The 26359-nt window shown below is 47.7% G+C and overlaps 1 protein-coding gene and 1 long non-coding RNA gene across 2 annotated transcripts; one reads left to right on the forward strand and one right to left on the reverse strand.

The window, feature by feature from the left end:
- Positions 1–202: 202 nt before the first annotated feature.
- LOC115188427 (uncharacterized) lies at positions 203–24360 on the reverse strand. Its single transcript, XR_003876410.1, has 3 exons — positions 24105–24360; positions 21755–21935; positions 203–256 (listed from the first exon to the last, which is right to left on the reverse strand). It is a non-coding gene; the product is annotated as an uncharacterized LOC115188427 (long non-coding RNA).
- Positions 8331–14287, forward strand: LOC115188416 (fibroleukin-like). The gene is made up of 3 exons (XM_029747257.1): positions 8331–9207; positions 12491–12690; positions 12946–14287. The coding sequence occupies exons 1-3, from the start codon at positions 8448–8450 to the stop codon at positions 13450–13452; spliced, it is 1467 nt and encodes a 488-aa protein (XP_029603117.1). The 5' UTR covers positions 8331–8447; the 3' UTR covers positions 13453–14287.
- Positions 24361–26359: the final 1999 nt, after the last annotated feature.

A 26359-nucleotide genomic window follows, 5' to 3' on the forward strand; every position in this document is an offset into this window, starting at 1 on the left:
AACAGGTACTGATGGGTCATTTTAAACAGGTACTGATGGGTCATTTTAAACAGGTACTGATGGGTCAATAATATGGCACAGGTGCAGTCCAGTTCCTCATACAGAGTGGCTTGTGTTATCCATGTAAACATGTAAGGAGTGTTCTATGGACAGGGAGAGATGAGATCAGTACCTTTTCAAGGTGTCATGGAGCAGGCTTGAAACTGGCTTTGAGCTTCGCTGCTTTGGTCCCGCTGATCTTCCCAGTAGAGAACAGCTACAAGAGAACAAATCCTTCTTTCAATAATCATCTGCCTAAAGCCTTGGACCCGAATCAGCATCTGGGAAGCCATCCATGTCTCTCCATCTGACCACAGAGCGATTAGCTCTCCTTGCACATGTCAAATAAAAGCTCAACCACAGAGATTAGATGGTTTCCAGTGGCTGTAAACCAGTCTGTGTTTACCACCCCCCCCCCCCACCCCACCTCCCCCCACCTCTCTATAGTGTTTATCACCGTGCCACTGCTACGAACATCTGGGTTTGCTTCAACTACAACGGAACAAAAACAGGAAATCCATATCCGTAAACGCAATTCAGTTGCTATTCAGCGAGAAACTCTTCCAGTCTTGAAGTATCTTTATCCAGCTGATCTTCACAGAGCCAGGCTGTGATGGTTGGAATGGATGAAAGACACATCAAGCTGCCAACACGTTTGTGCATATCACTGATGTTTTAGGTGATTGTCTCAGATCAGAGTGCACTACCACACTGTGATCTGTTATAATGACTTCATCTCACCGGGGAGCTACAGCTGCCATAAAAATAACTGATACTTTGGATTCATCTCATTACAGTTTATCAGAGCGCTGCAAGTTTACTGGAAACCCCATGTCTTAAAAGGAAATGGAGAATAACGAGGTATAGAATAATGTATTATTTACCGGAATGGTTGCACATCCCTGCATCAAGAGGTTAATGAGTCATACAGTATAGAGACACATAGGATTACAGTATAGAGACACACATAGGACTACAGGTATAGAGATACATAGGACTACAGGAATAGAGACACACATAGGACTACAGGTTATAGAGACACATAGGACTACAGGAATAGAGACACACATAGGACTACAGGTATAGAGACACATAGGACTACAGGTATAGAGACACATAGGACGACAGGTATAGAGACACACATAGGACTACAGGTATAGAGACACACATAGGACTACAGGTATAGAGACACATAGGACTACAGGTATAGAGACACACATAGGACTACAGGTATAGAGACACATAGGACTACAGGTATAGAGACACACAGGACTACAGGTATAGAGACACATAGGACTACAGGTATAGAGACACACATAGGACTACAGGTATAGAGACACATAGGACTACAGGTATAGAGACACACATAGGACTACAGGTATAGAGACACATAGGACTACAGGTATAGAGACACATAGGACTACAGGCTATAGAGACACACACAGGACTACAGGTATAGAGACACACACAGGACTACAGGTATAGAGACACACATAAGACTACAGGTATAGAGACACATAGGACTACAGGTATAAGACACACATAGGACTACAGGTATAGAGACACACAGGACTACAGGTATAGAGACACACACAGGACTACAGGTATAGAGACACATAGGACTACAGGTATAGAGACACACACAGGACTACAGGTATAGAGACCACACCTAGGACTACAGGTATAGAGACACATAGGAACTACAGGTATAGAGACACATAGGACTACAGGTATAGAGACACATAGGACTACAGGTATAGAGACACACATAGGACTACAGGAATAGAGAGACACATAGGGACTACAGGTATAGAGACACATAGGACTACAGGTTATAGAGACACACATAGGACTACAGGTATAGAGACACACATAGGACTACAGGTATAGAGACACATAGGGACTACAGGTACTAGAGACACCATAGGACTACAGGTATAGAGAGACACATAGGACTCTACAGGTATAGGTATAGAGACCACATAGGATACAGGTATAGAGACACACATAGGACTACAGGTATAGAGACACATAGGACTACAGGCTATAGAGACACATAGGACTACAGGTATAGAGACACATAGGACTACAGTATTGAGACACACATAGGACTACAGGTATAGAGACACACATAGGACTACAGGTTATAGAGATACATAGGATTACAGGTATAGAGGACACACATAGGACTACAGGTATAGAGACACACATAGGACTACAGGTATAGAGACACACATAGGACTACAGGTATAGAGATACATAGGATTACAGGTATAGAGACACACATAGGACTACAGGTATAGAGATACATAGGACTACAGGAATAGAGACACACATAGGACTACAGGTATAGAGACACACATAGGACTACAGGTATAGAGACACATAGGACTACAGGAATCGAGACACACATAGGACTACAGGTTATAGAGACACATAGGACCTACAGGTATAGAGACACACATAGGACTACAGGTATAGAGACACACATAGGACTACAGGTATAGAGACACATAGGACTACAGGTATAAAGACACACATAGGACTACAGGTATAGAGATACATAGGACTACAGGAATAGCGACACACATAGGACATACAGGTATAGAGATACATAGGATTACAGGTATAGAGACACACATAGGACTACAGGTATAGATGATACATAGGACTACAGGAATAGAGACACACATAGGACTACAGGAATAGAGACACACATAGGACTACAGGTATAGAGGACACATAGGGACTACAGGAATAGAGACACACATAGGACTACAGGTATAGAGACACATAGGACTACAGGTATAGAGACACACATAGGACTACAGGTATAGAGACACACATAGGACTACAGGTATAGAGACACATAGGACTACAGGTATAGAGACACACATAGGACTACAGGTTATAGAGACACATAGGACTACAGGTATAGAGACACACAGGACTACAGGTTATAGAGACACATAGGACTCAGGTATAGAGACACACATAGGACCTACAGGTATAGAGACACATAGGACTACAGGTATAGAGACACACATAAGACTACAGGTATAGAGACACATAGGACTACAGGTATAGACACACATAGGACTACAGGTATAGAGACACACACAGGACTACAGGTATAGAGACACACACAGGACTACAGGTATAGAGACACACATAAGACTACAGGTATAGAGACACCTAGGACTACAGGTATAGACACCATAGGACTACAGGTATAGAGACCACACATAGGACTACAGGTATAGAGACACACACAGTACTACAGGTATAGAGACACATAGGGACTACAGGTATAGAGACACACACAGGACTACAGGTATAGAGACACACACAGGACTACAGGTATAGAGACACACATAGGACTACAGGTATAGAGACACATAGGGACTACAGGTATAGAGACACATCGGCCTACAGGTATAGAGACACACATAGGACTACAGGTATAGAAACACATAGGACTACAGGTATAGAGACACATAGGACTACAGGTATAGAGAGACACATAGGACTACAGGTATAGAGACACATAGGACTACAGGTATAGAGACACACATAGGACTACAGGTATAGAGACACACATAGGACTACAGGTCTATAGAGACACACATAGGACTACAGATTATAGAGGACACACATAGGACTACAGGTATAGAAACACACACAGGACTACAGGTATAGAGACACACATAGGACTACAGGTATAGAGACACCACATAGGACTACAGGTAATAGAGACACACTAGGGACTACAGGTTATAGATGACCATAGGAACTACAGGTAACCAATAGGACTACAGGTATAGAGACACACATAGGATACAGGTATAGAGACACACATAGGACTACAGGTATAGAGAACATAGGACTACAGGTATAGAGACACACATAGGACTACAGGTATAGAGGACACACATAGGACTACAGGTATAGAGACACATAGGACTACAGGTATAGGAGACACACATAGGACTACAGGTATAGAGACACACATAGGACTACAGGAATCGATGGTACGTAACCCTGACAGTTCTGTCTGTTGGAGATGAGAACAGGCCTGGTTGGTACTGTAACCCTGACAGTTCTGTCTGTTAAAGATGAGATCCAGGCCTGGTTGGTACTGTAACCCTGACAGTTCTGTCTGTTAGAGATGAGAACCAGGCCTGGTGGTACTGTAACCCTGACAGTTCTGTCTGTTAGAGATGAGATCCAGGCCTGGTTGGTACTGTAACCCTGGACAGTTCTGTCTGTTAGAGATGAGATCCAGGCCTGGTTGGTACTGTAACCCTGACAGTTCTGTCTGTTGGAGATGAGAACCAGGCCTGGTTGGTACTGTAACCCTGACAGTTCTGTCTGTTAGAGATGAGATCCAGGCCTGGTTGGTACTGTAACCCTGACAGTTCTGTCTGTTAGAGATGAGAACCAGGCCTGGTTGGTACTGTAACCCTGACAGTTCTGTCTGTTAGAGATGAGAAACCAGGCCTGGTTGGTACTGTAACCCTGACAGTTCTGTCTGTTAGAGATGAGATCCAGGCCTGGTTGGTACTGTAACCCTGACAGTTCTGTCTGTTAGAGATGAGATCCAGGCCTGGTTGGTACTGTAACCCTGACAGTTCTGTCTGTTAGAGATGAGAACCAGGCCCTGGTTGGTACTGTAACCCTGACAGTTCTGTCTGTTAGAGATGAGAACCAGGCCTGGTTGGTACTGTAAACCCTGACAGTTCTGTCTGTTAGAGATGAGAACCAGGTTGGTACTGTAACCCTGACAGTTCTGCTCAACCAACATGGAATAGGTAAATTATAAGGTCTATGGTTTTCAATTCCTCTGTAAAAATTAAAGACAGTTTCTTGTTCAGTGGCTGGGAGGCCCACTTAAAGGAATGGATAGTTGAAAAGTTTCAATTCTCAACAACAACAAAAACAGTTACCCTATCAGTTATATAGAGTTCCAGACAGTTACAATATTCATAAGGATGAGTCATGAACAGTAGACCTATTCCATAGATATCCTAGAAATAACAATAACAGTCACTTTATTCGTAAAGTCAAGTGCTTTTCCTGCAGGTGAGGAGGACTTGTTAATGTGTAGCCCGTCTGGCTCAGAGGGACAATACTTCCTGATCACAAGATGGCTGACGTTGACCCCATGACCGCCACCACACAGAGCCCTGTGACACTGCCAGTTTCAGCCTGCTACAGGATTTGAAGCTGTTATGTTTATCTTTCACGGCTCTAATGTCATCTCACCTTTGACCCAAAACTAAGGTGTATAACGTGAGTTTCAATAGAGGGTTTGAATTGCAAATATTGCATCACTTTCAATATGACTAATCCTGAATGAACATCATACTGTGGAATAATATAGCGTGAATGACTTCCGGCTTGTGAAAAGCTATAGCCCATTTTACAGGTATCCCACAACCCACCACAAACTGAATCTGTCAGTAGGAAAAGCGAACAACTCGTCGTGGCAGAGAGAAGATGCTCTGTATACAAATGATCTTTTCTCAGACATTAGAGTTGTGGTGATGTCATATTCATACATTAAATCTAAAACTGGCATGGCAACGAGACCAGAGTTAAGAAGGAAAGAGAAACATTGGCGTTGATCCACAGTAACACTGAGATTGGAGCTTGGAGATAAAACAAGTGCACTGCAGGACCATAGCCTTTCTCTCTGTTCAGGTGATCTAGTATCTGTCACGGTCGTGGATAACGGACGGACCAGAGGCGCAGCGTGTGTTGAGTCCACATCTTTATTAGCATGAAAAACTTAAACAAAAACAATAAACATACAACGAACGTGAACTACGTGGTGCTGAATGCACTCACACAAAACAATATCCCACGAAAGCCGGTGGAAACAAGGACACCTTAAGTATGATCCCCAATTAGAGACAACGATCATCAGCTGCCTCTAATTGGGAACCATACTCAATCCCAAACATAGAAATAAATGACTAGAACACCCTTAGTCACGCCCTGACCTACAACACCATAGAGAACCAAGGGCTCTCACGGTAAGGGTGTGACAGTACCCCCCCCCCCCCCCAAGGTGTGGACGTCCGGACGCAAAACCTGGAAACCAAATGGGAGGGGTAGGGGGGGGTGACTAGTGTCGGGTGGCGGCTCCGGTGCGGATCTTGGCCCCCGCCCAGACCCCGGATCCGGCCATGGCGCTGGGCTGAATGCCGTGCCTGGACTGGGCATCGGCACAGAGGAAGGCTCCGGCCTTGGAGCGGTACTGGATGCCGTGCCTGGACTGGGCACCAGCGCAGAGGAGGGCTCCGGCCATGGAGCTGGGTTGGACGCCGTGCCTGGACTGGGCACCGGAGGAAGGCTCCGGCCTTGGAGCGGGACTGGGCACCGGCGCAGAGAAAGGCTCCTGCCATGGAGCGAGGACTGGACGCTGGGCCTGGACTGGGCAGAGGAAGGCTCCTGCCATGGCACTGGCGCAGGAAGCTCCGGGCCGTGGACCGTCACTGGAAGCTCCGGGCCGTTGACCGTCACTGGAAGCTCCGGGCCGATGACCGTCACTGGAGGCTCCGGACTGTGAACCGTCGCTGGAAGCTCCGGACTGTGAACCGTCGCTGGAAGCTCCGGACTGTGAACCGTCGCTGGAAGCTCCGGACTGTGAACCGTCACTGGAGGCGGCACAGGTGGCACCGGACTGATGACACGCTCTTCAGGGCGAGTGTGGGGAGCCGGCACAGGACGCACCGGACTGGGGAGGCGTACTGGAGGCCTGATGCATGGAGCCGGCACAGGTGGCACCGGACTGATGACACGCATTTCAGGGCGAGTGCGGGGAGCTGGCACAGGACTCGCCAGACTGCTGACAGGCTCTTCAGGTCGAAAGTTGTGCAGAACACACCTGGACAACACCTCTCTCCCAACTTTTCCATCGCCTCCCTGGCTGTCTCTGGCTCTTCAGGACGAGTGCGGGGAGCTGGCAAAGACGGCACCGGACTGATGACCCGCTCTTCAGGGCGAGTGCGAGGAACCGGCACAGGACGTACTGGGCTGAGAAGGCTCACTGGAGGCCTGGTGCGTGGAGCCGGCGCAGATGGCACCGGACTGGTGTCACGCTCTTCAGCACGCCTGCGCTGCAGCATACTCCGCGCTACCGCCTCTTTCCTCTTTATCTTTCCTTGAATTCCTCCTCCGACTCCCAAACGGGCTCTGGCACTCCCTGCTGCTCAGTCGACCACCCCATGTGCCCCCCCCAAAGAAATGTACATTTACATTTTACATTTTAGTCATTTGGCAGATGCTCTTATCCAGAGCGACTTACAGTAGTGAGTGCATACATTTCATAATTTTTTTTTATCCGTAACGGTCCCCCGTGGGAATCGAACCCACAACCCTGGCGTTGCAAACACCATGCTCTACCAACTGAGCCACCACGGGACCGTGGTCCCCAACTGAGCGACCGGTCCCCGGAGTCGTCGCTGTCCTTCCTGATCTTTCTGTGATTCTCTCCAAGGAAGGGACTCGCATCCTCCCCGGATTTCCTCCCAGGTCCCAACTCACTTTATCCTCCCGAGCACGCTGCTTGGTCCTTGAATGGTGGGATATTCTGTCACGGTCGTGATAATGGACGGACCAAGGCGCAGCGTGATGAGAGTTCCACATCTTTATTTGCAGTGAAACGTCCAAAAAAACAATAAACCAACAAGGAAACGTGACATCAATGGTGCAACATGCACATGCACAAAACAATATCCCACAAAGTAGGTGGGAACAAATGACAACTTAAGTATGATCCCCAATTAGGGACAACGATAAACAGCTGCCTTTAATTGGGAACCATACTCACCAACAAACATAGAAATACAAAATACTAGATAACCCCCTTGTCACGCCCTGACCTAAAACACCATAGAGAACCCTGACGGCTCTCTATGGTCAGGGCGTGACAGTATCATCCCTCTAAGGCCCTCAAACCGACCACTTCTACCACTTCATAAAGGGCTTAGTGTCCTAGTTCAGGCTAAATATCCAAGAACACAAAACAGCAAAACAACAAGATGGGGAAAACCTACAGGAGAGTATCTTAATTCCTTTGTACTGACTCACTTGTCTGTTCAGGGAAATAGGCTGACTGCAGCTCAGTCAGAACTCTGCCTTCCTACTCTCTCTTTAAATGGTTGACTTTGCTGCTGGTATGGAGTGGTGGAATTACGCAACACAGCCCCTCCCACCCACCCCTCCCTCGCTCTCTCTCTCCTGATATTAATGACACAACTATCTCAGGCAGGAGGCAGTCTCCTGCGCTCACTCTCCTGCAGGCTGCTCTCTCACGCTGCTCTCACTCTCTCTGACTGCGTAGCTGAGAAACACACACTCACTCACACAAACACACACACACACTCAGTCAAACACACACCATGAGGCTGGTCGTGCTGTGTGTCGTGGCCTCCACCACTCTTCTGCTGGCAGTCCCATGGAGCTCCGCAGCAGACCCAGGAGACGGAGCCCAGAGATGGGATAAGGTCCAGGATAAGCCTGCTACAGGAGGGGTTTCAGGGGGCTGCCCTGTGAGGATGAAGCCTTCTGGCCAGTGTGGAGAAGAGGACGACTGCCCCTACCAGATCACCCTGCCTCCACTGACCATCCAGCTGCCCAAGCAGTTCAGGATGCTGGAGAAGACCATGAAGGAGCTGCAGAGCCTGAAGGAGACGGTGAACCGGCTGAAGAGGGACTGTTTGGAGTGCCGGCAGCAGGCTGACCAGAGCCTGCAGAGGGACAGCGGGGAGGCAGCAGGGGGTCCCGGTACGGGGATGGGACCAGGGTTTCTTGAAATACAGTCTAGCACCAGTAAGGAGGAACGAGGAGACGGGGGAACCAACACAGGACCTGATGGGGATGGCATTGGCACTAGCACCGGTTCTGGCAAAGGCAAAGGCACTGGCTCAACCGGCGGTTCTGTGTTTGAGATGCAGGTGAAGATGAACAAGATGTCCAGCAGCCTGCGTAACGCACGGGGCCAGATCACGGCTCTGCAGGGCCGTCTAGAGGAACTAAGCCTCATCAACATGAGGAACGTGGAGGCCATCGTGGACAGCAAGGTGGAGAACATCACTGGAGTGATCAACAAGCTCAGCAACAACTGTAACCACCAGTGTGCCGTCCAGCCCTCTCCTCAGTGTACGTCTATTTACTTATTCTCTTTATTTAATTAACCAAACAGGTTATTGAGAATTTGACAGTAAAATTCTGTATAACCTTTAACTGATTTACAAAACCCTCTGTTATTACTAAACTATCATTATTCTGTAAACTGCAGAACTCCCCTCAGTGTAAGTGTTATTGAAAATAGCCCCTCTGTTCTCTTATAGAAGCTCCTCTAGTCTCTTGTTATTGCTAACCTATTGTTCCCCTCCAAGCTTCAGTCAGACAGACTTATTATAAAACCAGGCTTTCATGCACTGCATGCAGTATTGTACAGTATGCCAGCCCTCTGTACTGAGCATGAGTACTCTGCCGTATCAAAAGGAGAGTCGCAGGTTTAACTCCAGATCATCACCCTTTATTTATGCATGGTCCTAAACTAACACTGCTACTGTACAAGGGAATTGCATTATTTCCTCACACTTTATCTTTCAAAACTCATTGGGATAGTCTGATATTTTGAGGCTGAGATATTCTGATATTTTGAGTGAGATATTCTGATATTTTCAGTGGTCCTTCCGATGGAAAGAGATATGCATATTTTCATATGGGCTTAATAGGAACCAATTTGAAATGAATCATTTTTCTGTCAGTTTCAATACTGTAGACCACTGTAAGGTACTTCATTCTGGAGATCTGAACTGAAAACCCCATGTCCAATTATCAATGGAATGCAAACTGGTCTTATCAAAGTTCCATTTCCATCTAGAGGTAACTCCAGGGGACATATTTCAGTAGTAATCATAAAACATATTACCATCCATCCAAATGGATATGGAACCATTCCTAAAGCATGTGACAACCATCTCCTCCATTGGCTATTATCTGAAAAACACATGTGAGGTCCTTTTGAAATGGATCGACTCCCGACAGCAGTTTGATTTCTCCAGCCAGTGTACTTGGGACAGTGTTAACGTGCGGTCATTTCAGTGTGAACATTGGGACAGTGTTAACGTGCGATCATTTCAGTGTGAACATTGGGACAGTGTTAACGTGCGATCATTTCAGTGTGAACATTGGGACAGTGTTAACGTGCGATCATTTCAGTGTGAACATTGGGACTGTGTTAACGTGCGATCATTTCAGTGTGAACATTGGGACAGTGTTAACGTGCGGTCATTTCAGTGTGAACATTGGGACAGTGTTAACGTGCGATCATTTCAGTGTGAACATTGGGACAGTGTTAACGTGCGGTCATTTCAGTGTGAACATTGGGACAGTGTTAACGTGCGATCATTTCAGTGTGAACATTGGGACAGTGTTAACGTGCGATCATTTCAATGTGAACATTGGGACAGTGTTAACGTGCGATCATTTCAGTGTGAACTTTGGGACAGTGTTAACGTGCGATCATTTCAGTGTGAACATTGGGACAGTGTTAACGTGCGGTCATTTCAGTGTGAACATTGGGACAGTGTTAACGTGCGGTCATTTCAGTGTAATAACTCCTTTATTACACTTGCCAACTGGATGATGCAATGTGTTGCCTTCCGACAGTTGGTCATGGTGAGATCAGAACACTATGTAGAAGTACTTGTCTTAGATTAATCTGTCATGTTTTGTATAAGAGCTCTGCAAATTACTCTGGATAGCTTGACAAGATAATGTCAAAAGTGATTCATGTAAAGATTATGGAGAAACAGGCAATATAAAGTGTTTCCAGTTAGAGTCGGGAGCATCCAGTATCAAAGTGCAGTAGTATTTGTGTGTTCTGTTGTTGACACAGCCTTCTTTCTACTGGCCATGTTTCTATCTTGATATGGGAAACTACTGTCGGCTCAACGACAACAGAACGTCAGCAGTCAGACATCTCCCAATCTCAGCTCTGTAACGGATCATTAAGCCCCAATTCACAGTTAAACTAAACAGTGTGCTTTCTATCTCTGATTGGATTTGAAGGTGTTTGCGGACATACATCGAGGGAGTCTACCTTTGGATCATTTAACTGAATCATGTTCTCTATTCATTTATAAACACTTTTAAGCTTCCTTTAATGTCCCAAGCCTTTTTCTGTAGGAATTAAAGGAACTGTTTGCCTGTAATGTGAGAATGCACAAGCTTTTCATTGGGAGGATGTTACTTCCAGATGAGGGTTTTATGTCTCTGCATACTTCCTTGATAATACAGCTGCTCTTCTGTTGCTGTCAATCCCCTTTATCAGTCTGCATGGCTGTCTGTCCATCTGTCTGACGGACTGTTATATTTGGGTCAGTCACAGCCTGGCCCCCAGATTCTGAGAACCACTATTACTATCACATATGGGCAGACTTTGATAGGAGTACTGCCCACAGGGGGGAGATACAGAGACACACACACACTCACATACACACACACACACACACACACACGCGTACACACACACACACACACACACACACGCACAAACAGCCTGCTCTTCTGTGCTCTGCTCTGCCCTCTTCTGGCTCTGTTCTGTCCTCTTCTGTGCTCTGCTCTGTCCTCTTTTGGCTCTGCTCTGCCCTCTTCTGGCTCTGCTCTGTCCTCTTTTGGCTCTGCTCTGTCCTCTTCTGGCTCTGTTCAGTCCTCTTCTGGCTCTGCTCTGTCCTCTTTTGGCTCTGTTCAGTCCTCTTCTGGCTCTGCTCTGCCCTCTTTTGGCTCTGCTCTGTCCTCTTTTGGCTCTGCTCTGTCCTCTTTTGGCTCTGCTCTGTCCTCTTCTGGCTTTGCTCGGTCCTCTTCTGGCTCTGCTCTGTCCTCTTCTGGCTCTGCTCTGTCCTCTTTTGGCTCTGCTCTGTCCTCTTTTGGCTCTGCTCTGTCCTCTTCTGGCTCTGCTCTGTCCTCTTCTGGCTCTGCTCGGTCCTCTTCTGTGCTCTGCTCGGTCCTCTTCTGTGCTCTGCTAACTCAACTCCTCACTCATGCTTCCTAGGCTCCTATCCTGAGCAGCCGACTGGCGTCACTTTCCAAAACTCAGGGGCTCTACGCTCCAAAAGTGGGTGTCAGGATGCATTATCATCACAAACACAGAGTGGGGACTGGCAGGCTCTCCAGCAGCCTTGGTTAATCCCATTTTACACTTTCCCACGTTTTGACAAGTCTGTCCTCCCCTTATATGAAAACACTCTGACGGCCGTGGCTCAACTCGCTCGGTCAGCTCTGGGGCTGAAAGTCAGTAACATTCCATGCAATGGCCTGCTGGGTTGTGAGAGTCTTGTGCTTTGAGGGAAACAGTGTTTTCTTTACCCCTCCTGACACTGACCGTTGCCTCTCTCTCCCTCCCCCTGCCCTGTCTCTCTCTACACAACAGTCATCATCGCTCCCAAGGACTGCTCTGACTACAACATGCTAAAGGAGAGGAGGAACGGCATCTACCGGGTCACGCCAGACCCCAGGAACGGCACGTTCGAGGTCTACTGCGACATGGAGTCGTTCGGCGGCGGCTGGACCCTGGTGCAGCAGCGCCTCAATGGCACCGTCAGCTTCAACCGCTCCTGGGCTGAGTACAAGGTTAATAAACCCATTTGACAAAACTCTTTGACAGACCGTGGTCAGTAACATTCCATGCAATGGCCTGCTGGCCTGTGAGAATCCGGGAAAACAGGGGCTATGTCACAAATGGCACCCTTTCCCTATATAGTGCACTACCTTTGACCAGGCACTATGTAGGGAATAGGGTGCCATTTGGGACAGATTTGACTCCTCTGACACAGACCTTTACCTTTTTCTCTCTCTCTCCCCCTGCCCTTGACTCTCTTTCTCTAGAGTGGCTTTGGTGACCCCCGGGGAGAGTTCTGGTTGGGCAACGACCACATCCACCTCCTGACCAAGGCCAAGGACATGGTGCTGCGCATCGAACTGGAAGACTTCCAAGGGGTGCGGGAGTATGCCAAGTTCGACCAGTTCTACGTAGCCAACGAGTTCCTGAGGTATCGCTTATCCATCAGCGGGTACAGTGGCACGGCCGGCAACGCGCTGCATATGAACACGCACTTCAACCACGACCAGAAGTTCTTCACCACGCCAGATAGGGACAACGACATGTACCCGTCAGGGAACTGCGGCGCGTACTACAGCTCTGGGTGGTGGTTCGACGCCTGCATGTCAGCTAATCTCAATGGGAAATACTACCACAAGAGATACAAGGGCGTGAGGAACGGCATCTTCTGGGGAACATGGCACAACATGTCCAGTGAAGCATACCCCACCAACTACAGGCAGGCCTTCAAGACGGTCAAAATGATGATACGGCCAAAGAACTACGCTCCGTAAAGGAAAGCGGCATGAGAACGGAAACGACCGGAAAGATCAAAAATACTTTTTTCTTCTTAACTTTCTGCTCCTTTGACCTTTCTGCCTCCCACTGTCAAGTTTAACCACATGGTTCAGAGACAGTCTGAGTACCTGAGTTTACGTTAATAAAACCTTCAAAAAGGTTGGAAAAGTCTCCACCGAAGACAAATGTATGATATCACAGTCATAGTAAGTGTCTGGCTATCGGTCAAACAACATACTATGGACCATGTGCTACTGAACTAATAACAGCAACAAAATGGAGTCAGATAGGTTTGCTTTCTGCAGAATAATTACATTGGTTGACTGCAGGCACTGCAACTGTTTCCAGACATCTGTACGTCCAAAGCGTTTTCTGTATAATACTGCCACCTAGCTTTATGTCATCACATTGCATCCTCATCTAGACAGGCTAAGCAGCATGGAAACTAAAGGCCGCAAGTTCAAGGAGGAAATGTACAGTATTTATTTTTAAAAGTATGATAGCTTTTATATAACTAATATATGGACTGTATTTTCATGCAGTACACAGTGATACCCTAAGATGAGTACCCCAAAAAGTATTGTATTCGGAATAAAAAGCATTGTATTGGGGTTGAGAAGTTGACCACAGAGAAGTTTAAAACTAAAACATGGAGTATTTCGATTTGTATGAAAAGGTTTAAAGTGTAGGTCTATTTGAATAGAATAATTGATTATGTAGCTTGACGTATAGAACTGTATGTACACTAGAAGTTTTTTTATTCACCTATTGTCCTATTCAAAAAAATATTTACTTTTTATATAAAAACATGAATAAACTTTTTACAGATTTGCACTGAGTACTGAATGTTTTGTTATCCATATCCTGCATGAAACAAAGCAGGGAAATAGCCCTGACCTAGCCTATATCTGTCAACCATCAGCAGGCAAATAGCCCTGACCTAGCCTATATCTGTCAACCATCAGCAGGCAAATAGCCCTGACCTAGCCTATATCTGTCAACCATCAGCAGGCAAATAGCCCTGACCTAGCCTATATCTGTCAACCATCAGCAGGCAAATAGCCCTGACCTAGCCTATATCTGCCAACCATCAGCAGGCAAATAGCCCTGGCCTAGCCTATATCTGTCAACCATCAGCAGGCAAATAGCCCTGACCTAGCCTATATCTGTCAACCATCAGCAGGCAAATAGCCCTGACCTAGCCTATATCTGTCAACCATCAGCAGGCAAATAGCCCTGACCTAGCCTATATCTGTCAACCATCAGCAGGCAAATAGCCCTGACCTAGCCTATATCTGTCAACCATCAGCAGGCAAATAGCCCTGACCTAGCCTATATCTGCCAACCATCAACAGGCAAATAGCCCTGACCTAGCCTATATCTGCCAACCATCAGCAGGCAAATAGCCCTGGCCTAGCCTATATCTGTCAACCATCAGCAGGCAAATAGCCCTGACCTAGCCTATATCTGTCAACCATCAACAGGCAAATAGCCCTGACCTAGCCTATATCTGCCAACCATCAGCAGGCAAATAGCCCTGACCTAGCCTATATCTGTCAACCATCAGCAGGCAAATAGCCCTGACCTAGCCTATATCTGTCAACCATCAGCAGGCAAATAGCCCTGACCTAGCCTATATCTGTCAACCATCAGCAGGGAAATAGCCCTGACCTAGCCTATATCTGTCAACCATCAACAGGCAAATAGCCCTGACCTAGCCTATATCTGTCAACCATCAGCAGGCAAATAGCCCTGGCCTAGCCTATATCTAGCAACCATCAGCAGGCAAATAGCCCTGACTTAGCCTATATCTGTCAACCATCAGCAGGCAAATAGCCCTGACCTAGCCTATATCTGTCAACCATCAACAGGCAAATAGCCCTGGCCTAGCCTATATCTGTCAACCATCAGCAGGCAAATAGCCCTGACCTAGCCTATATCTGTCAACCATCAGCAGGCAAATAGCCCTGACCTAGCCTATATCTGCCAACCATCAACAGGCAAATAGCCCTGGCCTAGCCTATATCTGTCAACCATCAGCAGGCAAATAGCCCTGACCTAGCCTATATCTGTCAACCATCAGCAGGCAAATAGCCCTGACCTAGCCTATATCTGTCAACCATCAGCAGGCAAATAGCCCTGACCTAGCCTATATCTGTCAACCATCAGCAGGCAAATAGCCCTGACCTAGCCTATATCTGCCAACCATCAGCAGGACTCTATTTGTTAGCTTATAATAAATGTGTTTAAAGGTAGTGTATGTAAATCAAACAATTGTCTGGGTGCTGTAGTGCACAGCAATAGAAATAGCCACACACTCTTGCATACTCATACAGCTTACATTGGAGTATACAACAGTGTACTGGCATTTCTATTCATTTTTCTTTCATAAGGGTTCAGGATTGGCTGATGTTTTATTCATTTTTCCTTCATAAGGGTTCAGGATTGGCTGATGTTTTATTCATTTTTCCTTCATAAGGGTTCAGGATTGGCTGATGTTTTATTCATTTTTCCTTCATAAGGGTTCAGGATTGGCTGATGTTTTATTCATTTTTCCTTCAAAAGGGTTCAGGATTGGCTGATGTTTTATACATTTTTCCTTCATAAGGGTTCAGGATTGGCTGATGTTTTATTCATTTTTCCTTCATAAGGGTTTAGAATTGGCTGATGTTTTATACATTTTCCCTACAGAAGGGTTCAGGATTGGCTGATGTTTTATTAATTTCCCTTCATAAGGGTTCAGGATTGGCTGATGTTTTATTAATTTCCCTTCATCTCTTTAGTCTTTCGTTCATTCTTTGGGACCTTCATTCCTTGCCGCCTCCTCAAAACACATTTTAAAAGATGAGGAGATGAGGATAGAGGTTGCAAATGAATCAAGCAAAAACGTTGTATATTTGGAGAATATGTTTTTTTAGTATTTACTATTTATTAGGATCCCCAATTAGTTATTGCCGAGGCAACGGCTACTCTTCCTGGGGTCCAAACAGGAAACAACACAACAAATAAAAGCCATAATATACATAAATATACATAGCACAACATTTACATTACAATTTAGCCAATCAGCAGACACTCCCATCCAGAGAAACCCACAGCTAGTGCATTTACCTGGAGATAGCCAGCCGAGACAACCACAAACTGTATCACAGTGGTATCCCAACCACCTATCACATACATAATACATTATACAATACATAATAAAATACTGTCACGACTTCCGCCGAAGTCAGTCCCTCTCCTTGTTCGGGCAGCGTTCGGCGGTCGACGTCACCGGTCTTCTAGCCATCGCCGCTCCACCTTTCATTTTCCATTTGTTTTGTCTTGTTTTCCTGCACACCTGGTTTACATCTCCTCATAATTACTATGTGTATTTAGCCCTCTGTTCCCTCCATGTCTGTGTGGGGTATTGTTTATTGTCAAGGTTTGCACGCTTCCGGCTGGTTTGCGCCGGGTCTTGTTTTGTACCCGTGCTTGGTGGCAGCCGGTACTTTGTACTTGGTTGTTGTACTTTGTGCTGCCTCACTTGTTCTTTGGGCATTTGTTTTTGTGACGCGGTTGCGTTCTGTTCTAATAATTGCCTCAGTAAAGTGCTTTGTCCACTCATCTCTGCTCTCCTGCGCCTGACTTCCATGCACCAGCTCCACCCACCGTTTGACAGAATATCCCACCCGTCCTATGAAGTCAGCAGGAGCAGGTGCCCCTGTTATAGGGGTAGAGGAGCGCGTCCAGGAACACGCAGCGATGCTCCACCATCTCGGCGCCGCCATGGACCGCGTCATCCAAACAATGGACCGTTGGGAGAGACAGGGAGTCCCTCCAGCACATCCACCAGCACAACAGGGGCCTCCACTACTCGCCCCCCCTGCACCTGGTTCCAGTGGGATTCGTCTCGCCCTCCCCAGGCAGTATGATGGGCTGCCCGCTGCCAGGGTTTCCTGCTGCAATTGGAGTTATACCTGGCGACCGTCCACCCGGCTCCTTCGGGCCGTGAGAGGGTGTGTCCGCCCTCGTCTCATGCCTCTCCGGGAAAGCCCTGGACTGGGCAAACGCCGTGTAGGTGGATGGAGATGCGGGGCTGGACCACTTCGAGGAGTTCACCCATCGTTTCCGGGCAGTCTTCGACCACCTGCCCGAGGGTAGAGCGGCGGGTGAACGTCTCTTCCACCTGCGGCAGGAGAGAAGGAGCACCCAGGAGTTCGCTCTGGACTTTCGGACCCTGGCCGCCGGAGCGGAATGGAACGACAGGGCCCTGATCGACCACTATCGCTGCAGCTTGCGCAGTTGTCTCGCCTGGGCATGGTGACGCAGGGGGGTCACAAGGAGAGAATCAGTCTCTTCTTCATTAACTCTCCTGCGTTTCCCGTGGTGTTAGGTCTACCCTGGTTAGCCTGTCATGACCCCACTGTTTCATGGCAACGGAGGGCTCTCACGGGGTGGTCGCGAGAGTGCTCGGTGAGGTGTTTTAGGGGTTTCCGTTGGTGCTACTACGGTGGAAAGTCCAGACCAGATCTCCACCGTGCGCATTCCCACGAATATGCCGATTTGGCTCTCGCCTTCTCCAAAAAGAAGGCGACTCAATTACCACCCCATCGACAGGGGGATTGTGCAATAAACCTCCTGGTCGATGCCGCACTTCCCAGGAGTCACGTGTATCCCCTGTCACTGGCGGAGACGGCAGCTATGGAAACATATGTTTCCGAATCCCTGCGTCAGGGGTACATTCGGTCCTCTACTTCACTCGCCTCCTCGAGATTATTTTTTGTGAAGAAGAAGGAGGGAGGTCTGCGCCCGTGTATTGACTATCGATCCCTAAACCAGATCACTGTGAAGTACAGTTACCCGCTACCTCTCATAGCCACAGCGATTGAGTCAATGCACGGGGCGCGCTTCTTCACCAAACTAGATCTCAGGAGTGCTTACAACCTGATGCGTATCCGGGATGTAGACGAGTGGAAGACGGTGTTCAGTACTACTTCAGGGCATTATGAGTACCTTGTCATGCTGTACGGGTTGATGAATGCTCCATCAGTCTTCCAAGCCTTTGTAGACGAGATTTTCAGGGACCTGCACGGGCAGGGTGTAGTGGTGTATATTGATGACATTCTGATATACTCCGCTGCACGCGCCGAGCATGTGTCCCTGGTGCGCAGGGTGCTTGGTCGACTGCTGGAGCATGACCTGTACGTCAAGGCTAAGAAATGCCTATTCTTCCAGCAGCCCGTCTCCTTCCTAGGGTACCGCATTTCCACCTCGGGGTGGAGATGGAGAGTGACTGAATTTCAGCCGTGCGTAATTGGCCGACTCCCACCACGGTAAAGGAGGTGCAGCGGTTTCTAGGGTGGGGGACCGGGAGCTGTTGGCTGTCGTCAAGGCTTTGAAGGCGTGGAGACATTGGCTTGAGGGGGCTAAACACCCTTTTCTCATCTGGACTGACCACCGCAATCTGGAGTACATCCAGGCAGCAAGGAGACTGAATCCTCATCAGGCAAGGTGGGCCATGTTTTTCACCCGTTTTGTTTTCACCCTTTCTTACAGACCAGGCTCCCAGAATGTGAAGGAAGACGCACTGTCCCGGCTATATGACACAGAGGAGTGGCCCATAGATCCCACTCCCATACTCCCGGCCTCCTGCCTGGTGGCGCTGGTAGTGTGGGAGCTGGACGCGGACATTGAGCAGGCGTTACGTGCAGAGCCCGCTCCCCTCCAGTGTCCCGCTGGGCGTCTGTACGCTCCGTCTGCTGTCCGTGACCAGCTGATCTATTGGGCCCACACGTCCCCTTCCTCTGGTCATCCAGGCATCGGTCGGACGGTGCGCTGTCTGAGTGGGAAGTACTGGTGGCCCACTTTGGCTAAGGACGTGAGGGTTTATGTTTCCTCCTGCTTGGTGTGCGCTCAGTGTAAGGCTCCTAGGCACCTGCCCAGAGGTAAGCTACACCCCTTACCCGTTCTACAACGGCCATGGTCACACCTGTCGATCAATTTCCTTACCGATCTCCCCCCATCACAGGGAAACACTACGATCCTGGTTGTTGTGGATCGTTTCTCTAAGTCCTGCCGTCTCCTTCCTCTGCCCGGTCTCCCTACGGCCCTACAGACTGTAGAGGCCTTGTTTACGCACGTCTTCCGGCACTACGGGGTGCCTGAGGATATAGTGTCTGATCGGGGTTCCCAGTTCACTTCGAGGTTCTGGAGGGCGTTCATGGAACGTCTGGGGGTCTCGATCAGCCTTACCTCGGGTTTGCACCCCGAGAGTAATGGGCAGGTGGAGAGAGTGAACCAGGATATGGGTAGGTTTCTGCGGCCTTATTGCCAGGACCGGCCAGGGGGGTGGGCGGCCTTCGTGCCCTGGGCCGAGATGGCTCAGAACTCGTTTCGCCACTCCTACACCAACCTCTCCCCCTTCCAGTGCGTACTGGGGTATCAGCCGGTTCTGCCGCCTTTCCATCAGAGTCAGACTGAGGCTCCTGCAGTGGACGACTGGTTCAGGCGCGCGGAGGAGACATGGGACACCGCCCATGTTCACCTCCAGCGGGCCGTGCTGCGCCAGAAAGCCAGCGCAGACCGTCACCGCAGTGAGGCGGACCGGATCTGGCTCTCGACCCGAAACCTGCCCCTCCGCCTGCCCTGCCGGAAGCTGGGACCGTGGTTTGTGGGGCCATTTAAAGTCCTGAGGAGACTGAACGAGGTGAGTTACAGGTTACAGCTTCCCCCGATTACCGTATTAACCCCTCATTCCATGTGTCTCTCCTCAGGCCGGTGGTGGCAGGCCCACTCCAGGAGTCTGAGGCGCGGGAGGTTCCTTCGCCCCCTCTGGACATCGAGGGGGTCCCGGCGTACTCCGTTCGCTCCATACTGGATTCGAGGTGTCGGGCGAGGGGCCTTCAGTACCTCGTGGACTGGGAGGGGTACGGTCCAGAGGAGAGATGCTGGGTCCCGGTGGAGGACGTATTGGACCCTTCAATGCTGCGGGAGTTCCACCGTCTCCATCCGGATCGCACTGCGCCTCGCCCTCTGGGTCGTCCCCGAGGCCGGTGTCGGAGCGCTGCTGGAGCCGCGCGTCAAGGGTGTGGTACTGTCACGACTTCCGCTGAAGTCAGTCCCTCTCCTTGTTCGGGCGGCGTTCGGCGGTCGACGTCACCGGTCTTCTAGCCATCGCTGCTCCACCTTTCATTTTCCATTCGTTTTGTCTTGTTTTCCTGCACACCTGGTTTACATCTCCTCATAATTATTATTAGCCCTCTGTTCCCTCCATGTCTGTGTGGGGTATTGTTTATTGTCAAGGCTGGCACACTTCCGGCTGGTTTGCACCGGGTCTTGTTTTGTACCCGTGCTTTGTGGCAGCCGGCACTTTGTACTTGGTTGTTGTACTTTGTGCTGCCTCGCATGTTCTTTGGGCATTTGTTTTTGTGATGCGGTTGCGTTCTGTTCTAATAATTGCCTCAGTAAAGTGCTTTGCCCACTCATCTCTGCTCTCCTGCGCCTGACTTCCATGCACCAGCTACACCCACCGTTTGACAAATACATAATACAATACATAATACAATACAAAATACAATACAATACAAAATACAATACATAATATAATACAATGCAAAATTCAATATATAATACAATATATAATATAATGCAATACAAAATACAATATACAATACAAAATACAATAGATAATACAATGCATAATACAATATATAATACAATGCATAATACAATACATACTACAATACATATTACAATACAATAAATAATACAATACATATTACAATACAATACATAATACATTACATATTACAATACAAAATACAATACATATTATAATACAATGCATATTACAATACAATACAATACATATTACAATACATAATACAATACAAATTACAATACAATACATAATATAATGCATATTACAATGCAAAATGCATCAAAATATCTGTGTGTTTCTTCACAGTCCGCGTCATGCTGTAAAGTGTGAGTTACCTGGTGTGGCAGAGAGTTCCATGTAGTCATGGCTCTATTTAATATTGTGTGTTTCCCAGCCTCTGATCTGGACCTGGGGACTGTGAAGAGACCTCTGGTTTCAACTGGTCATGGTGACAGAGTTCTAGCAACTATGGTGGATGAATAACTAGGTCAGCCCAGTAGGGGTCAGCCCAGTAGGGGTCAGCCCAGTAGGGGTCAGCCCAGTAGGGGTCAGCCCAGTAGGGGTCAGCCCAGTAGGGGTCAGCCCAGTAGGGGTCAGCCCAGTAGGGGTCAGCTCGGCTCGGCTTGTCTCAGTAGCGTGAAAAGAGTATGTGTTACCTGGTCTAAGCACTGGAAGGCTGGGCTGGCAGAGACGTGAGTGGGGCCCAGGGCCAGGCTCTCCTCCTGTAGGTCAGCATCAGGAGCCAGGGCTAATAGAGGAGTAGTCTCCTCCTCACCTCCTCCTCCTCCTCCTCCACTGGGAGGGTTGGTCTGCTCCCCAGCTTGGCTCATAGTGGCCCTGTCACACACACGCAGACACACACGCAGACAGACAGACACGCACGCAGACAGACACGCAGACAGACAGACAGACAGACACGCACACAGACAGACACGCAGATAGAGACAGCAGACAGAGACAGCAGACAGACAGAGACAGCAGACAGACAGACAAAGACAGCAGACAGACAGACAGACAGACAGACAGACAGACAGACAGACAGACAGAGACACGCAGACAGACAGAGACAGCAGACAGACAGAGACAGCAGACAAACAGAGACAGCAGACAGACAGAGACAGCAGGCAGCAGACAGCCAGAGACAGCAGACAGAGACAGCAGGCAGCAGACAGAAAGCCAGAGACAGCAGACAGACAGCCAGAGACAGCAGACAGACAGCCAGAGATAGCAGACAGACAGAGACAGCAGGCAGCAGACAGGAGACAGCAGACAGACAGCCAGAGATAGCAGACAGACAGAGACAGCAGGCAGCAGACAGGAGACAGCAGACAGACAGCCAGAGATAGCAGACAGACAGAGACAGCAGGCAGCAGACAGGAGACAGCAGACAGACAGCCAGAGATAGCAGACAGACAGAGACAGCAGGCAGCAGACAGGAGACAGCAGACAGACAGCCAGAGACAGCAGACAGACAGGATTAATCAGCATTTTCATGATCTTCCAAAGAAGAAGAGCACTAGACAATTCCGTAACTACTAGTCATTTACAAGATTATTTTACATTTACTGGCTTTGCAAAGTATTTACAGGAATATACAAAATCTTAGCCTTGTGTATTCTATCCACTCTACATTACACTGATGAAAGACAGACTGCTGCAACCCTCATAGCCTCCAGCTCCAGTCTTTGACCTAGGATGTGTCCCAAATGGCACCCTATTCCCTATAGTGTAGTACATTTGATCAGGCCCCATATGGGACGCATGGGCCCTGGTCAAACATAGTCCACTATAGGGAATAGGCTGCCATTTGGGATACAGCTCAGTGTTCTGGAACCTACAGAAAATACTAAACCCAGCTGCTTTGCTGGACCCCTCTAAACCATGGCTGTTGGCCCAGTGGCTGGACCCCTCTAAACCATGGCTGCTGGCCCAGTGGCTGACCCCTCTAAACCATGGCTGCTGGCCCAGTGACTGGACCCCTCTAAACCATGGCTGCTGGCCCAGTGGCTGGACCCCTCTAAACCATGGCTGCTGGCCCAGTGGCTGGACCCCTCTAAACCATGGCTGCTGGCCCAGTGGCTGGACCCCTCTAAACCATGGCTGTTTGCCCAGTGGCTGGACCCCTCTAAACCATGGCTGCTGGCCCAGTGGCTGGACCCCTCTAAACCATGGCTGCTGGCCCAGTGGCTGGACCCCTCTAAACCATGGCTGTTGGCCCAGTGGCTGGACCCCTCTAAACCATGGCTGCTGGCCCAGTGGCTGGACCCCTCTAAACCGTGGCTGCTGGCCCAGTGACTGGACCCCTCTAAACCATGGCTGCTGGCCCAGTGGCTGGACCCCTCTAAACCATGGCTGCTGGCCCGGTGGCTGGACGCCTCTAAACCATGGCTGCTGGCCCAGTGGCTGGACCCCTCTAAACCATGGCTGCTGGCCCAGTGGCTGGACCCCTCTAAACCATGGCTGCTGGCCCAGTGGGCCTCTTACAGTAAGTAAAGTCCCTATCCTCTTCAGACTTACTTCCCACTGAGCACAGGCGTCAGTTCAATGTCTAGTTTTGATTCACTTTTGGTTGAGTGTCAACTAACGTGAATTCAACGTGAAATCAACACATTTTTGCCGAATTGTTAGGCCTAAGAAGTATACAATAAATAGTGATAGAAAGACTATTGAACCCGTTTCAACTGGAGACTGGGCCTGTGTTCAGGGCTCCAAATGAACCTTTCCACTCCTAACTCATTTTTCTAGAAGCGCACCACTGTCTGTGTTCATTTGCAAAGTGCAATGTCATTGTTCTATCTGTAATATACCGTTACTAGCTAGAGAGCATTGGATTTAGATGATACGAATGAATCATTTTAGCCAAACAGAACCGATAAATTCGCTTTCTACTCAAAACTGCTAACTACAAGTTACAACTGACCAGACTCGTGTTAGCCAGCTAGGGAAATAAGACATAGCTATAGGTAGCTAACGTTAACTGTTACAGCTACACTATGTTATTCTTACCTGTAACAGTCCCTTTATTCACTTGTGACTCCAACTTTGTCAAAATAATGATCCAGCATTATGCCATAAAAGTTAGGTCTGGGAAGTAGAGCTATTTGTAAATGTTATTGGTAGCTAGCTAGCTAAACAACAAAATGCTTCAGTAAATCTCAGCCTCTCTGTTCTGTTGAATGCCTTGAAAACGTTGCCATAACAACGACGCCCCAACATCCTTTTCAGCAAGACTGAAAAAAACGTTTTTAAACTTTTAAAACAGCAAAGAGGCAATTAGACATGTAAAATACTAGCTATATTTGAATTGTTTAATTAAAACAGTGCATGCACTGTGTTTATTTGTCGTTTAGGAAAATGTATTGATCATATTGAATCGCATGCATGCAAGGGCAAACAGACAGCTAAATTCCAGCAGAGGGCACCAAGTATTCATTGTCATGAGTACAGAGAATTTTCTCCACAAGCTGAGCTGTGGTAACCCTTGTCTCCTGCAGTCCGCAGAGCAGGGCATCATCAAGGTCTGCTCGTCATTTGAACCAAGCCAACCAACCCCTGTCCTGGAGGTATCCTCTGTAGGAGGCATATACATACACAGGAAATAACTCTAAGGATTGTTATGGATTGTTGAGTTTGGAGAGTTTTGGTCCAGACAATGGTTTTTTGTGATATATATATATATATAAAGAAGTGTATTTACTCTGAAGCAATTGAATTTGAACACCCTGGAGTTGAGACCAGGGCCTGTTTTCACAAAACATCTCAGGATAGGACTCTTGATCTTGGATCAGGTCCCACTGTCTATATAATCATATTCATTATGATCTAAAAGGCAACATTTATCCTAGATCAGTACTCCTACACTGTGACTCTTTATGAAGACGGGCCCAGAACAGCTGAAGAGCTCCGTTCTCTCCATTGTCACATGGTGACATCACCCTCTCAGCTCAGGAGAAACTGTGGAAAAACATTTAAGATCATTGTCTTTCTCCTGGATCCAAATGTAGTCTTGGTTCCTCTCCTTGTTTTATAGGTCCTCTATGCAAATTAATCTGGGTCCATTCATAGTTCTTCAATCTTAAATCACATAGAAAATATTCATAACAGCCTTCTGGTTCAACACATCAAAATGTTTGTGAAACACTCCAGATGGTGCTTGTGGTGTGTGTGTGTGTGTGTGTGTGTGTGTGTGTGTGTGTGTGTGTGTGTGTGTGTGTGTGTGTGTGTGTGTGTGTGTGTGTGTGTGTGTGTGTGTGTGTGTGTGTGTGTGTGTGTGTGTGTGTGTGTGTGTGTGTGTGTGTGTGTGTGTGTGTGTGTGTGTGTGTGTGTGTGTTAAAGGGGTAGTAGGATTTGGCAGGTCACGTGAAGCAGGATTCTCATTTTGGGAGAGACTTTTATAGTGGCCTTGAACTGAACATAAATGTTCATAGATAGACTTGATTCTCTGTCCTGTGACTACTGTAGTAGGTTCTTTGAGACAGTATCAAATGGTTGGCCTTTGGCTCAGATGTTGACTGAGGTTTTTCATGATCCATTTATAGTTCGTAAGAACATTGTATCTCATTATTCACTGATCTGGTAGGTTTTGGTCCAGTAGAGGGTTTAACAGCATTAACCATGAACCTCATATTTCTGGACTGATTTCTGGAACCTGCCATGTTTTTGTTTTCTATAACAATATGCCCTTCAAGTGAATTATAATTTTGGCAAGTAAAACAAGTTCCTGCACTTCTCAGAAATTATTTTTAGATTTGTGTATAACTCAGAATTGCAAATGCTTGAGGCCATGCAGCTAAGTTAGGACAGTAGATTAGCTCACTGTTCACAACAAGGTTTGTTTTTGTTATCAATTCATATTCCATCATAGTAAACTGTTAACAATACTACCTCATTGAGTTCTGTTTGTTACTAACTCCTAATAATGTAGCCACACAGGAAAACAACCTTCTGTGCTGTATTCAGTAAACACAACAGGTGGTGGTAAACAATAGCCATTAAAGATGAGGGAATGTGCACCATTCCATACAGACATATTTAGCTTCATTCTCTGAGTAGGTTTTCAGTCTAACTTTGTGCATAGGATGTGTCTCGACCTGTTCTGACCATCCAGCCTGTCTTTAGGCCTCTTTAGTGGTTTAGTGTCCTCCTGAGTAGTCAGTGAAGTCATACACACTTGTTCCTTCTGAGTGTCATAGTAAAGTGTGTTTTCTTCTCATGACTTCCAGAGAGCACTCTATTTCTAGTAGGTCTAATATTTGTTCTTA

This window comes from Salmo trutta, unplaced genomic scaffold (genome assembly GCF_901001165.1).
Source record: "Salmo trutta unplaced genomic scaffold, fSalTru1.1, whole genome shotgun sequence".
Lineage (NCBI taxonomy): Eukaryota > Metazoa > Chordata > Actinopteri > Salmoniformes > Salmonidae > Salmo > Salmo trutta.

What these genes read in the sequence shown, in the direction of transcription:
- LOC115188416 (XM_029747257.1), top strand. Translation starts at nt 8,448, where the DNA reads ATGAGGCTGGTCGTGCTGTGTGTCGTGGCCTCCACCACTCTTCTGCTG. An exon ending in CGTCCAGCCCTCTCCTCAGT is followed by an intron (nt 9,208 to 12,490) that starts GTACGTCTATTT and finishes TCTACACAACAG; the next exon opens with TCATCATCGCTCCCAAGGAC. An exon ending in GCTCCTGGGCTGAGTACAAG is followed by an intron (nt 12,691 to 12,945) that starts GTTAATAAACCC and finishes CTCTTTCTCTAG; the next exon opens with AGTGGCTTTGGTGACCCCCG.